Source organism: Drosophila erecta, unplaced genomic scaffold, assembly GCF_003286155.1.
Source record: "Drosophila erecta strain 14021-0224.00,06,07 unplaced genomic scaffold, DereRS2 tig00000092-arrow-pilon, whole genome shotgun sequence".
Lineage (NCBI taxonomy): Eukaryota > Metazoa > Arthropoda > Insecta > Diptera > Drosophilidae > Drosophila > Drosophila erecta.
Window position 1 is genome coordinate 10458326 of NW_020825207.1, and position 15519 is coordinate 10473844.

The following is a 15519-nucleotide window of genomic DNA, read 5'->3' on the forward strand; positions in this document are numbered from 1 at the left end:
GTTTTTTAGAGAATGGCGCCAGAAACATTTAAAGGTATTCCGCTTCAAAATCCGATTAAGATTAGTTGAGTTATGGACTTTAGAAGTTCAGCGTTGGGACATTTTTGATCTTTTTTGAATTTCTACACGATCAAAACATCAGAAAAAATGACAAAAAATATTAAAAAAAATAAAATTCCAAATTTGAATGCAGTTTTTTAGAGAATGGCACCAGAAACATTTAGAGGTATTCCGCTTCAAAATCCGATTAAGATTAGTTGAGTTATGGAGTTTAGAAGTTCAGCGTTGGGACATTTTTGATCTTTTTTGAATTTCTACAAGATCATAACATCAGAAAAATGACAAAAAATATTAAAAAAAAAAAAAAAAAAAATTTGAATGCAGTTTTTTAGAGAATGGCACCAGAAACATTTAGAGGTATTCCGCTTCAAAATCCGATTAAGATTAGTTGAGTTATGGACTTTAGAAGTTCAGCGTTGGGACATTTTTGATCTTTTTTGAATTTCTACACGATCAAAACATCAGAAAAAATGACAAAAAATATTAAAAAAAATAAAATTCCAAATTTGAATGCAGTTTTTTAGAGAATGGCACCAGAAACATTTAGAGGTATTCCGCTTCAAAATCCGATTAAGATTAGTTGAGTTATGGAGTTTAGAAGTTCAGCGTTGGGACATTTTTGATCTTTTTTGAATTTCTACAAGATCATAACATCAGAAAAATGACAAAAAATATTAAAAAAAATAAAATTCCAAATTTGAATGCAGTTTTTTAGAGAATGGCGCCAGAAACATTTAAAGGTATTCCGCTTCAAAATCCGATTAAAATTAGTTGAGTTATGGACTTTAGAAGTTTAGCGTTGGGACATTTTTGATCTTTTTTGAATTTCTACAAGATCATAACATCAGAAAAATGACAAAAAATATTAAAAAAAATAAAATTCCAAATTTGAATGCAGATTTTTAGAGAATGGCACCAGAAACATTTAGAGGTATTCCGCTTCAAAATCCGATTAAGATTAGTTGAGTTATGGACTTTAGAAGTTTAGCGTTTGGACATTTTTGATCTTTTTTGAATTTCTACAAGATCATAACATCAGAAAAATGACAAAAAATATTAAAAAAAATAAAATTACAAATTTGAATGCAGTTTTTTAGAGAATGGCACCAGAAACATTTAGAGGTATTCCGCTTCAAAATCCGATTAAGATTAGTTGAGTTATGGACTTTAGAAGTTCAGCGTTGGGACATTTTTGATCTTTTTTGAATTTCTACAAGATCATAACATCAGAAAAATGACAAAAAATATTAAAAAAAATAAAATTCCAAATTTGAATGCAGTTTTTTAGAGAATGGCGCCAGAAACATTTAGATGTATTCCGCTTCAAAATCCGATTAAGATTAGTTGAGTTATGGACTTTAGAAGTTCAGCGTTGGGACATTTTTGATCTTTTTTGAATTTCTACAAGATCATAACATCAGAAAAATGACAAAAAATATTAAAAAAAATAAAATTCCAAATTTGAATGCAGTTTTTTAGAGAATGGCGCCAGAAACATTTAGATGTATTCCGCTTCAAAATCCGATTAAGATTAGTTGAGTTATGGACTTTAGAAGTTCAGCGTTGGGACATTTTTGATCTTTTTTGAATTTCTACAAGATCACAACATCAGAAAAATGACAAAAAATATTAAAAAAAATAAAATTCCAAATTTGAATGCAGTTTTTTAGAGAATGGCGCCAGAAACATTTAGATGTATTCCGCTTCAAAATCCGATTAAGATTAGTTGAGTTATGGACTTTAGAAGTTCAGCGTTGGGACATTTTTGATCTTTTTTGAATTTCTACAAGATCATAACATCAGAAAAATGACAAAAAATATTAAAAAAAATAAAATTCCAAATTTGAATGCAGTTTTTTAGAGAATGGCGCCAGAAACATTTAAAGGTATTCCGCTTCAAAATCCGATTAAGATTAGTTGAGTTATGGACTTTAGAAGTTCAGCGTTGGGACATTTTTGATCTTTTTTGAATTTCTACAAGATCATAACATCAGAAAAATGACAAAAAATATTAAAAAAAATAAAATTCCAAATTTGAATGCAGTTTTTTAGAGAATGGCGCCAGAAACATTTAAAGGTATTCCGCTTTAAAATCCGATTAAGATTAGTTGAGTTATGGACTTTAGAAGTTCAGCGTTGGGACATTTTTGATCTTTTTTGAATTTCTACAAGATCATAACATCAGAAAAATGACAAAAAATATTAAAAAAAATAAAATTCCAAATTTGAATGCAGATTTTTAGAGAATGGCACCAGAAACATTTAGAGGTATTCCGCTTCAAAATCCGATTAAGATTAGTTGAGTTATGGACTTTAGAAGTTCAGCGTTGGGACATTTTTGATCTTTTTTGAATTTCTACAAGATCACAACATCAGAAAAATGACAAAAAATATTAAAAAAAATAAAATTCCAAATTTGAATGCAGTTTTTTAGAGAATGGCGCCAGAAACATTTAGATGTATTCCGCTTCAAAATCCGATTAAGATTAGTTGAGTTATGGACTTTAGAAGTTCAGCGTTGGGACATTTTTGATCTTTTTTGAATTTCTACAAGATCATAACATCAGAAAAATGACAAAAAATATTAAAAAAAATAAAATTCCAAATTTGAATGCAGTTTTTTAGAGAATGGCGCCAGAAACATTTAAAGGTATTCCGCTTCAAAATCCGATTAAGATTAGTTGAGTTATGGACTTTAGAAGTTCAGCGTTGGGACATTTTTGATCTTTTTTGAATTTCTACAAGATCATAACATCAGAAAAATGACAAAAAATATTAAAAAAAATAAAATTCCAAATTTGAATGCAGTTTTTTAGAGAATGGCGCCAGAAACATTTAAAGGTATTCCGCTTTAAAATCCGATTAAGATTAGTTGAGTTATGGACTTTAGAAGTTCAGCGTTGGGACATTTTTGATCTTTTTTGAATTTCTACAAGATCATAACATCAGAAAAATGACAAAAAATATTAAAAAAAATAAAATTCCAAATTTGAATGCAGATTTTTAGAGAATGGCACCAGAAACATTTAGAGGTATTCCGCTTCAAAATCCGATTAAGATTAGTTGAGTTATGGACTTTAGAAGTTTAGCGTTTGGACATTTTTGATCTTTTTTGAATTTCTACAAGATCATAACATCAGAAAAATGACAAAAAATATTAAAAAAAATAAAATTCCAAATTTGAATGCAGTTTTTTAGAGAATGGCGCCAGAAACATTTAAAGGTATTCCGCTTCAAAATCCGATTAAAATTAGTTGAGTTATGGACTTTAGAAGTTCAGCGTTGGGACATTTTTGATCTTTTTTGAATTTCTACAAGATCATAACATCAGAAAAATGACAAAAAATATTAAAAAAAATAAAATTCCAAATTTGAATGCAGATTTTTAGAGAATGGCACCAGAAACATTTAGAGGTATTCCGCTTCAAAATCCGATTAAGATTAGTTGAGTTATGGACTTTAGAAGTTTAGCGTTTGGACATTTTTGATCTTTTTTGAATTTCTACAAGATCATAACATCAGAAAAATGACAAAAAATATTAAAAAAAATAAAATTACAAATTTGAATGCAGTTTTTTAGAGAATGGCACCAGAAACATTTAGAGGTATTCCGCTTCAAAATCCGATTAAGATTAGTTGAGTTATGGACTTTAGAAGTTCAGCGTTGGGACATTTTTGATCTTTTTTGAATTTCTACAAGATCATAACATCAGAAAAATGACAAAAAATATTAAAAAAAATAAAATTCCAAATTTGAATGCAGTTTTTTAGAGAATGGCGCCAGAAACATTTAGATGTATTCCGCTTCAAAATCCGATTAAGATTAGTTGAGTTATGGACTTTAGAAGTTCAGCGTTGGGACATTTTTGATCTTTTTTGAATTTCTACAAGATCATAACATCAGAAAAATGACAAAAAATATTAAAAAAAATAAAATTCCAAATTTGAATGCAGTTTTTTAGAGAATGGCGCCAGAAACATTTAAAGGTATTCCGCTTTAAAATCCGATTAAGATTAGTTGAGTTATGGACTTTAGAAGTTCAGCGTTGGGACATTTTTGATCTTTTTTGAATTTCTACAAGATCATAACATCAGAAAAATGACAAAAAATATTAAAAAAAATAAAATTCCAAATTTGAATGCAGATTTTTAGAGAATGGCACCAGAAACATTTAGAGGTATTCCGCTTCAAAATCCGATTAAGATTAGTTGAGTTATGGACTTTAGAAGTTTAGCGTTTGGACATTTTTGATCTTTTTTGAATTTCTACAAGATCATAACATCAGAAAAATGACAAAAAATATTAAAAAAAATAAAATTCCAAATTTGAATGCAGTTTTTTAGAGAATGGCGCCAGAAACATTTAAAGGTATTCCGCTTCAAAATCCGATTAAAATTAGTTGAGTTATGGACTTTAGAAGTTCAGCGTTGGGACATTTTTGATCTTTTTTGAATTTCTACAAGATCATAACATCAGAAAAATGACAAAAAATATTAAAAAAAATAAAATTCCAAATTTGAATGCAGATTTTTAGAGAATGGCACCAGAAACATTTAGAGGTATTCCGCTTCAAAATCCGATTAAGATTAGTTGAGTTATGGACTTTAGAAGTTTAGCGTTTGGACATTTTTGATCTTTTTTGAATTTCTACAAGATCATAACATCAGAAAAATGACAAAAAATATTAAAAAAAATAAAATTACAAATTTGAATGCAGTTTTTTAGAGAATGGCACCAGAAACATTTAGAGGTATTCCGCTTCAAAATCCGATTAAGATTAGTTGAGTTATGGACTTTAGAAGTTCAGCGTTGGGACATTTTTGATCTTTTTTGAATTTCTACAAGATCATAACATCAGAAAAATGACAAAAAATATTAAAAAAAATAAAATTCCAAATTTGAATGCAGTTTTTTAGAGAATGGCGCCAGAAACATTTAGATGTATTCCGCTTCAAAATCCGATTAAGATTAGTTGAGTTATGGACTTTAGAAGTTCAGCGTTGGGACATTTTTGATCTTTTTTGAATTTCTACAAGATCATAACATCAGAAAAATGACAAAAAATATTAAAAAAAATAAAATTCCAAATTTGAATGCAGTTTTTTAGAGAATGGCGCCAGAAACATTTAGATGTATTCCGCTTCAAAATCCGATTAAGATTAGTTGAGTTATGGAGTTTAGAAGTTCAGCGTTGGGACATTTTTGATCTTTTTTGAATTTCTACAAGATCACAACATCAGAAAAATGACAAAAAATATTAAAAAAAATAAAATTCCAAATTTGAATGCAGTTTTTTAGAGAATGGCGCCAGAAACATTTAGATGTATTCCGCTTCAAAATCCGATTAAGATTAGTTGAGTTATGGACTTTAGAAGTTCAGCGTTGGGACATTTTTGATCTTTTTTGAATTTCTACAAGATCATAACATCAGAAAAATGACAAAAAATATTAAAAAAAATAAAATTCCAAATTTGAATGCAGTTTTTTAGAGAATGGCGCCAGAAACATTTAAAGGTATTCCGCTTCAAAATCCGATTAAGATTAGTTGAGTTATGGACTTTAGAAGTTCAGCGTTGGGACATTTTTGATCTTTTTTGAATTTCTACAAGATCATAACATCAGAAAAATGACAAAAAATATTAAAAAAAATAAAATTCCAAATTTGAATGCAGTTTTTTAGAGAATGGCGCCAGAAACATTTAAAGGTATTCCGCTTCAAAATCCGATTAAGATTAGTTGAGTTATGGACTTTAGAAGTTCAGCGTTGGGACATTTTTGATCTTTTTTGAATTTCTACAAGATCATAACATCAGAAAAATGACAAAAAATATTTAAAAAAATAAAATTCCAAATTTGAATGCAGTTTTTTAGAGAATGGCGCCAGAAACATTTAAAGGTATTCCGCTTTAAAATCCGATTAAGATTAGTTGAGTTATGGACTTTAGAAGTTCAGCGTTGGGACATTTTTGATCTTTTTTGAATTTCTACAAGATCATAACATCAGAAAAATGACAAAAAATATTAAAAAAAATAAAATTCCAAATTTGAATGCAGATTTTTAGATAATGGCACCAGAAACATTTAGAGGTATTCCGCTTCAAAATCCGATTAAGATTAGTTGAGTTATGGACTTTAGAGGTTTAGCGTTTGGACATTTTTGATCTTTTTTGAATTTCTACAAGATCATAACATCAGAAAAATGACAAAAAATATTAAAAAAAATAAAATTACAAATTTGAATGCAGTTTTTTAGAGAATGGCACCAGAAACATTTAGAGGTATTCCGCTTCAAAATCCGATTAAGATTAGTTGAGTTATGGACTTTAGAAGTTCAGCGTTGGGACATTTTTGATCTTTTTTGAATTTCTACAAGATCATAACATCAGAAAAATGACAAAAAATATTAAAAAAAATAAAATTCCAAATTTGAATGCAGTTTTTTAGAGAATGGCGCCAGAAACATTTAGATGTATTCCGCTTCAAAATCCGATTAAGATTAGTTGAGTTATGGACTTTAGAAGTTCAGCGTTGGGACATTTTTGATCTTTTTTGAATTTCTACAAGATCATAACATCAGAAAAATGACAAAAAATATTAAAAAAAATAAAATTCCAAATTTGAATGCAGTTTTTTAGAGAATGGCGCCAGAAACATTTAAAGGTATTCCGCTTCAAAATCCGATTAAGATTAGTTGAGTTATGGAGTTTAGAAGTTCAGCGTTGGGACATTTTTGATCTTTTTTGAATTTCTACAAGATCACAACATCAGAAAAATGACAAAAAATATTTAAAAAAATAAAATTCCAAATTTGAGTGCAGTTTTTTAGAGAATGGCGCCAGAAACATTTAGATGTATTCCGCTTCAAAATCCGATTAAGATTAGTTGAGTTATGGACTTTAGAAGTTCAGCGTTGGGACATTTTTGATCTTTTTTGAATTTCTACAAGATCATAACATCAGAAAAATGACAAAAAATATTAAAAAAAATAAAATTCCAAATTTGAATGCAGTTTTTTAGAGAATGGCGCCAGAAACATTTAAAGGTATTCCGCTTCAAAATCCGATTAAGATTAGTTGAGTTATGGACTTTAGAAGTTCAGCGTTGGGACATTTTTGATCTTTTTTGAATTTCTACAAGATCATAACATCAGAAAAATGACAAAAAATATTAAAAAAAATAAAATTCCAAATTTGAATGCAGTTTTTTAGAGAATGGCGCCAGAAACATTTAGATGTATTCCGCTTCAAAATCCGATTAAGATTAGTTGAGTTATGGACTTTAGAAGTTTAGCGTTTGGACATTTTTGATCTTTTTTGAATTTCTACAAGATCATAACATCAGAAAAATGACAAAAAATATTAAAAAAAATAAAATTACAAATTTGAATGCAGTTTTTTAGAGAATGGCACCAGAAACATTTAGAGGTATTCTGCTTCAAAATCCGATTAAGATTAGTTGAGTTATGGACTTTAGAAGTTTAGCGTTTGGACATTTTTGATCTTTTTTGAATTTCTACAAGATCATAACATCAGAAAAATGACAAAAAATATTAAAAAAAATAAAATTCCAAATTTGAATGCAGTTTTTTAGAGAATGGCGCCAGAAACATTTAGATGTATTCCGCTTCAAAATCCGATTAAGATTAGTTGAGTTATGGACTTTAGAAGTTCAGCGTTGGGACATTTTTGATCTTTTTTGAATTTCTACAAGATCATAACATCAGAAAAATGACAAAAAATATTAAAAAAAATAAAATTACAAATTTGAATGCAGTTTTTTAGAGAATGGCACCAGAAACATTTAGAGGTATTCCGCTTCAAAATCCGATTAAGATTAGTTGAGTTATGGACTTTAGAAGTTTATCGTTTGGACATTTTTGATCTTTTTTGAATTTCTACAAGATCATAACATCAGAAAAATGACAAAAAATATTAAAAAAAATAAAATTCCAAATTTGAATGCAGTTTTTTAGAGAATGGCGCCAGAAACATTTAGATGTATTCCGCTTCAAAATCCGATTAAGATTAGTTGAGTTATGGACTTTAGAAGTTCAGCGTTGGGACATTTTTGATCTTTTTTGAATTTCTACAAGATCATAACATCAGAAAAATGACAAAAAATATTAAAAAAAATAAAATTCCAAATTTGAATGCAGTTTTTTAGAGAATGGCGCCAGAAACATTTAAAGGTATTCCGCTTCAAAATCCGATTAAGATTAGTTGAGTTATGGACTTTAGAAGTTCAGCGTTGGGACATTTTTGATCTTTTTTGAATTTCTACAAGATCATAACATCAGAAAAATGACAAAAAATATTAAAAAAATAAAATTCCAAATTTGAATGCAGATTTTTAGAGAATGGCACCAGAAACATTTAGAGGTATTCCGCTTCAAAATCCGATCAAGATTAGTTGAGTTATGGACTTTAGAAGTTCAGCGTTGGGACATTTTTGATCTATTTTGAATTTCTACAAGATCATAACATCAGAAAAATGACAAAAAATATTAAAAAAAATAAAATTCCAAATTTGAATGCAGATTTTTAGAGAATGGCACCAGAAACATTTAGATGTATTCCGCTTCAAAATCCGATTAAGATTAGTTGAGTTATGGAGTTTAGAAGTTCAGCGTTGGGACATTTTTGATCTTTTTTGAATTTCTACAAGATCATAACATCAGAAAAATGACAAAAAATATTAAAAAAAATAAAATTCCAAATTTGAATGCAGTTTTTTAGAGAATGGCGCCAGAAACATTTAAAGGTATTCCGCTTCAAAATCCGATTAAAATTAGTTGAGTTATGGACTTTAGAAGTTCAGCGTTGGGACATTTTTGATCTATTTTGAATTTCTACAAGATCATAACATCAGAAAAATGACAAAAAATATTAAAAAAAATAAAATTCCAAATTTGAATGCAGATTTTTAGAGAATGGCACCAGAAACATTTAGATGTATTCCGCTTCAAAATCCGATTAAGATTAGTTGAGTTATGGAGTTTAGAAGTTCAGCGTTGGGACATTTTTGATCTTTTTTGAATTTCTACAAGATCATAACATCAGAAAAATGACAAAAAATATTAAAAAAAATAAAATTCCAAATTTGAATGCAGTTTTTTAGAGAATGGCGCCAGAAACATTTAAAGGTATTCCGCTTCAAAATCCGATTAAAATTAGTTGAGTTATGGACTTTAGAAGTTCAGCGTTGGGACATTTTTGATCTTTTTTGAATTTCTACAAGATCATAACATCAGAAAAAATGACAAAAAATATTAAAAAAAATAAAATTCCAAATTTGAATGCAGTTTTTTAGAGAATGGCGCCAGAAACATTTAAAGGTATTCCGCTTCAAAATCCGATTAAGATTAGTTGAGTTATGGACTTTAGAAGTTCAGCGTTGGGACATTTTTGATCTTTTTTGAATTTCTACAAGATCATAACATCAGAAAAATGACAAAAAATATTAAAAAAATAAAATTCCAAATTTGAATGCAGATTTTTAGAGAATGGCACCAGAAACATTTAGAGGTATTCCGCTTCAAAATCCGATCAAGATTAGTTGAGTTATGGACTTTAGAAGTTCAGCGTTGGGACATTTTTGATCTATTTTGAATTTCTACAAGATCATAACATCAGAAAAATGACAAAAAATATTAAAAAAAATAAAATTCCAAATTTGAATGCAGATTTTTAGAGAATGGCACCAGAAACATTTAGATGTATTCCGCTTCAAAATCCGATTAAGATTAGTTGAGTTATGGAGTTTAGAAGTTCAGCGTTGGGACATTTTTGATCTTTTTTGAATTTCTACAAGATCATAACATCAGAAAAATGACAAAAAATATTAAAAAAAATAAAATTCCAAATTTGAATGCAGTTTTTTAGAGAATGGCGCCAGAAACATTTAAAGGTATTCCGCTTCAAAATCCGATTAAAATTAGTTGAGTTATGGACTTTAGAAGTTCAGCGTTGGGACATTTTTGATCTTTTTTGAATTTCTACAAGATCATAACATCAGAAAAAATGACAAAAAATATTAAAAAAAATAAAATTCCAAATTTGAATGCAGTTTTTTAGAGAATGGCGCCAGAAACATTTAAAGGTATTCCGCTTCAAAATCCGATTAAGATTAGTTGAGTTATGGACTTTAGAAGTTCAGCGTTGGGACATTTTTGATCTTTTTTGAATTTCTACAAGATCATAACATCAGAAAAATGACAAAAAATATTAAAAAAAATAAAATTCCAAATTTGAATGCAGATTTTTAGAGAATGGCACCAGAAACATTTAGAGGTATTCCGCTTCAAAATCCGATTAAGATAAGTTGAGTTATGGGCCTTATAAGTTCATCGTTGGGACATTTTTGAATTTTTTTGGTTTTCTACAACATTATACATTAGAAAAATTAAAAAAAAATAAATTTCTAACGACGTAGAGTAAATATATTTTATATATCACAATATTAACTCCTTACCATACATAGATATTGTACATATATAATTATTGATTTGGAATAAATCTATATTCCTAAGGCACCTAACAACAAGAAAAGTTTCATGACAGTTCCAAAGTGTTCCCGCGGTTGGCGAAAGTTTAGGATATGAAACAATTGCTCTTGCGCAAATAAAAAACTATTAACATTTCGTTCTTTTCATTTATGATACTAAACAGATTTCGGCATGGAAAGGATCTCAGGTGAGTCGGCGCGTCACTTACTCAAGGAACACATTTTAATATTCGCATTTCCGCTTGCAGAGCTCCCTCTCTAAAGCCTTTCGGTTTAACAGCAAACCACATCGCACCGGGGACCGCAGCTCCTTTGGGAACTCCACCTCCCCAACGCCTTCGTACAGCAGCAGCGAGGGTGGCGGAGGAATATACGCAACCATAGGCCACCAGTATCCGAATCCGCACACCAATCTCCAGCAGCAGCACTACCATCACTTCCTGCCGCCGCCGACGACGGCCCCACCGCCGATTCCCTCGGCTGGGGGCATCTATAGTCATGGTCCGCCGCCTGGTCATCGGGTGAGCGCTCCGCCAGTGGGAGGGGTACTAGATGGGGTGTCCACCGACCCCCAAATGCTCTACGAGCAGAGTCGACGGCGCGTGAAGAGCATCAGCGATATTGGGGCCTCGACGAGTGCGGGCAGCGTGGGTGCCTGCAGTCTGGGGGGCATATCGGCCTCCTCGGAGTCCCCGGAATAAGAGTGAAAAGCTAGCTAGATAGGATTACAACTACCACTACCAAAGATACTCAGCTGTACTCCCGCATGAAAATCCCTTCCAGCCCATATCCCATTACCCCTTCCAGCTGCATTTGAGCTTAGAATCTACAAGCAAACTCAATTATATTCAAGTCAGTGTCAGACCCACCTACAAGATACAAGCATTCCGCAGATACACCCACATATGCGTCAAGTAATACATGATAAGCGAGTAATCATTTGATCAAATCAGATAGAACTTCGAACTATATGCTAAACGTAATTAACGACATACTCGTAATATATTGTAGACTAAGCCCACTCGCAGGCAAGAGAAGTAAGGATCGAATCGAATCGAATCGATTCGAATCGAATCAAACACTCCACCCCAACTCAAGCAAACTGCATTAGTCTAATCAAGCGCATATATGTAATTCTAATTGTAATTGTAACTGTAAAGATAGCTCTAAACCGATTTAAATGTGAGAGGCAGATACTCACTGAATTAAAAGCTGATGCAGGCAGCTGCAGATGCGATTGCAATTTAGATAAATTGAAATTATTTTGTAACCGAAACTATCGTAGCTAAGCAAATGGAAACGGAACCTATTGAATTAAATTTGATAAGCCGCAAACGGGCGGCACTTTGTAAATTATGGCAAGCCCTAAGCAACGTTCAATATCGCATGGTAATGGTAAAGTCCGAAACCGAATCAAATATATGGTAAATACAAGCGCACTACCCGAAAAACCCCTCGCACAACCAAAGAAAGTCAGTCAGCCTGCTTTATCCGCCAATCAATCAGTATCGAAGAATCCCCGAAAGCGTCAGGGTATCATTAAGCTGACCAATTTAACTGTAGACCTATGGCAAAGAAAACTATCGAATAAACCCATGATCAAAACTCTGTTGTAAACGAGGGAGTCTTTATTGTGCAGGGAAGATAGCGCTCGCTAGATGAGCAGGATCTCAACATATTGCATTTGCTCGACTCCAAAACACTTCACCTTCACCGAGAGTCGCCGTGCCTCCTGTGTCCTTTGTGGTTCGGTGCATCTTCGGGGAGATTGCGCGGCGTGCCCCATCTCCTCCAGCCGCTCGGATTGCTAGCGTCGATCGCTGTCGTTATCGTTCCGTGGACGTCGCGTTGTGTGGGGACGACCCTTGGGCTCCGGATTGGGTTCCGCCACGGTCAATGTGCCCAGACTGCCGATGAGTCCGAGGATCCCAAGCACCAGGAACAAACTAAGCCACTTCATCTCGCGATCGCGTTGTCGAGTTGTCACCAGTTTAAAGCAAACTGCTGACCGATCCGCCGGGTGTGGAGCGTTTTATGGTCTGGCGCCCAGGAGATCCGCGACGATCTGCATGCTAATGAGGGAACAGCCGTCAACATCGTTTACCATTGCCAGTAGTTTATGTTCGCAGATCGCCAGATATCGCGGCAAATTGAGTTGTAAATCTAGCGCGAAAAATGGGCGGACATACATTTAGGTAATTAGCTCCAGCGAACAATTGTTCCCATTGCAATTGAATCGCAGTCACATCTTGCTGTGGGAGCTGTAATTAAAAATGAATTGGTTTCCGAACGATAGCGAATCGAATTTATTTCTATCTTTTTGGAGTAAGTATTTGACAATTTTCGAGCTTCCCTCCTTGTTGTTGTATACATTAACATAGGTGCAATGCCGAGGGCAAATTGTTGCCATTTTAAGATCTAGGACAACCATATCGAATGTGATTGGTACAAATCGATTACTTGGTAGAGTAACAAAACAAAGCGAGTCTTTAACGAAAGCAAACAGTTGAATACACGGACAAAATGACTCCTAGAAACTATGTGCACGACGACCTCTTAAGGTTGGTAGTTAGAATATAAAAAAGCCGAGCACTTATCAAAAATGCCCTAACAAAGGCCACTAATCTGGCGAAGTAGCTGCTAACACTATAATTTACAAATATCACAATGAGCTGGCTTTCCTGGGGAGGTGCAGTCAGAATCTCCATCTATCTGCGATGACCGGCGGACTCAGGCTCAGGTTTTGCTGGAAAACTTGGCAGAGCTCATTCATCTCCCGCTCCCTTTGCAACTCCTCGCGCACTTGATGCCACATAGACTCAAATCCGCTGTCATAGGATGCCATCGAGGCATCGCCCTCGCAGGAGCTGTCTTCAAAAATAAAGGAGTACTCCATCTGGTAGTCGCACATTTTCGGTTCTTATACTTGTAGTTCGAAGCTGCAAGACAGAAGAATTCAAATTGTTAGCTATCGATTGGAAACGCTGTGTTTTGGCGCCAGCTATCGGATCGGCTTCTTATCAAACGGGCAACCAGACCAGCTGATTTCATTGATCTACACAATGTCGCGGAAGAACGTCTTGAGTTTGATCAACACGATCGTGGCCAACTCGTAAGTAAAATGTACATTTCGCTACTGATTTCAATAAAAGCTGAATCTAGTATGGTCTTATAGTTGCAAGTGCCCCGCCCACTCGCAGAACTATGGCTCAGCAGCTCCCACCGCCTCCCAAACGGGTCGCATGGAATACGCCTTCGAGGTAAGTGGCGAAGCCTTGGACTTTGGAACACCTGCAGATAGTAGATTCTCATCTCCCAATAGTCTTAGGCAGCCTAGCAAAATTATATATTATTATTCGATCTTGTGAACACCTTTAACTTTAGTTTTTATAACAGCCATCAATTTTTGGTACAGAAATAACTTGGTTTCCAATTTTGCCAAATGTATTCGGCACAGATGTCAGCCTCGACTGTTCGCTTTGGACCCGGAGTAAGTGCCGAAGTGGGAGCTGATCTTCGCAACTTGGGAGCTCGGAAGGTGTGTTTGGTCACGGATAAGAATGTGGTGCAGTTGCCCTCCGTGAAAGCGGCCTTGGACTCACTGGCCCGCAATGGAATCAACTACGAAGTTTATGATGAAACGCGGGTGGAGCCCACGGATGGGAGCATGTGGCATGCCGTGGAGTTTGCGCGCGGCAAGGAGTTCGACGCATTTCTGGCCATCGGAGGAGGATCAGCCATGGATACAGCCAAGGCAGCCAATCTGTTTAGCAGTGATCCGGATGCACAGTTTTTGGATTATGTCAACTGTCCAATTGGCAAGGGCAAGGAGGTGAGGTCTAAGTTTCTGAATAAGTGCGCTCAACACCACTGGAATTCCATTTAGATATCGGTGAAACTAAAGCCGCTGATTGCGATGCCCACCACTTCGGGAACTGGTTCTGAGACCACTGGTGTGGCTATATTTGATTACAAGAAGTTGCATGCCAAGACCGGGATCTCCAGCAAGTTCCTCAAACCTACTTTGGGTAAAAACTAAACTCTTAAACGATTTATTCACCTAACTTCACACTTCCAATCCCTAGCTGTGATTGATCCGCTGCACACCCTATCCCAGCCGGAACGCGTGATGGCCTTCGCTGGCTTTGATGTGTTCTGTCATGCCCTGGAGAGTTTTACGGCGGTGGATTACAGGGAACGCGGCCCGGCACCCAGTGATCCCAGTCTGAGACCCACCTATCAGGGCAGCAACCCAGTGTCGGATGTGTGGGCGCGATTCGCCTTGGAGACGATCAGAAGAAACTTTGTGAACGCCATTTACCAGCCCGATAACCTGCAAGCCCGATCCCAGATGCACCTGGCTTCCACGATGGCTGGCGTGGGATTTGGTAATGCCGGGGTGCATCTGTGCCATGGACTTTCCTACCCTATTTCTGGGAATGTGAGGGAGTACAAGCCGAAGGGCTACGCCGCGAGCCACGCAATCATTCCCCACGGCCTATCCGTGGTGATCAGTGCTCCGGCGGTCTTTGAGTTCACTGCTCCAGCTTGCCCGGATCGGCATTTGGAGGCTGCCCAGCTTCTGGGCGCAGATGTGCAAGGTGTTCGAAAGGCAGACGCCGGTCGCCTTTTGGCGGACACTGTACGCGGTTTTATGCAACGCGCGGGCATAGAAAATGGCCTCCGAGAGCTGGGATTCTCCGGCAGCGATATACCCGCTTTGGTGGAGGGAACCCTGCCCCAGGAAAGGATCACTAAGCTGGCGCCCAGGGCGCAGACGGAGGAAAACCTGTCCCAACTCTTCGAGAACTCCATGGAGGTCTATTAATTTGGGGGCAAAACTTACCCACGCTCAACTTGTTCTCTTGAAGAAAAAAGGTTAAACTAACGGATCCTCGTTAAAGATCTGCCCATACTTGAGCTTTCAAAATTCCAAAAAATTCCAAGAAAGCACA

The 15519-nt window shown here is 34.8% G+C and overlaps 4 protein-coding genes across 7 annotated transcripts in view; 2 read left to right on the plus strand and 2 right to left on the minus strand.

Annotated features, from left to right (window-relative positions):
- The window catches only part of LOC6548470 (kazrin), a 48172-nt gene extending 36000 nt beyond the window's left edge, over positions 1 to 12172 (plus strand). For all 4 annotated transcript variants that reach the window (XM_026980760.1, XM_001975153.3, XM_026980762.1 and 1 more), the window contains 2 exons: positions 10729 to 10752; positions 10813 to 12172. In XM_026980760.1, coding sequence (XP_026836561.1) covers positions 10729 to 10752; positions 10813 to 11265 — 477 coding nt within the window. In that variant the 3' untranslated portion in view covers positions 11266 to 12172. The remainder of the gene's footprint in view (positions 1 to 10728; positions 10753 to 10812) is intronic.
- LOC6548469 lies at positions 12171 to 12584 on the minus strand. The gene has a single exon (XM_001975152.3). It carries the CDS (start codon positions 12522 to 12524, stop codon positions 12372 to 12374), a length of 153 nt encoding a protein of 50 aa, XP_001975188.1. The 5' UTR covers positions 12525 to 12584; the 3' UTR covers positions 12171 to 12371.
- A 329-nt stretch (positions 12585 to 12913) lies between these two features.
- LOC6548468 lies at positions 12914 to 15509 on the minus strand. The gene is made up of 2 exons (XM_001975151.3): positions 15411 to 15509; positions 12914 to 13503 (listed from the first exon to the last, which is right to left on the minus strand). The coding sequence occupies exon 2, from the start codon at positions 13473 to 13475 to the stop codon at positions 13260 to 13262; it is 216 nt and encodes a 71-aa protein (XP_001975187.1). The 5' UTR covers positions 13476 to 13503; positions 15411 to 15509; the 3' UTR covers positions 12914 to 13259.
- Positions 13580 to 15404, plus strand: LOC6548467 (probable hydroxyacid-oxoacid transhydrogenase, mitochondrial). Its single transcript, XM_001975150.3, has 5 exons — positions 13580 to 13676; positions 13740 to 13824; positions 14022 to 14396; positions 14451 to 14592; positions 14650 to 15404. The coding sequence occupies exons 1-5, from the start codon at positions 13627 to 13629 to the stop codon at positions 15390 to 15392; spliced, it is 1395 nt and encodes a 464-aa protein (XP_001975186.1). The 5' UTR covers positions 13580 to 13626; the 3' UTR covers positions 15393 to 15404.
- Positions 15510 to 15519: the final 10 nt, after the last annotated feature.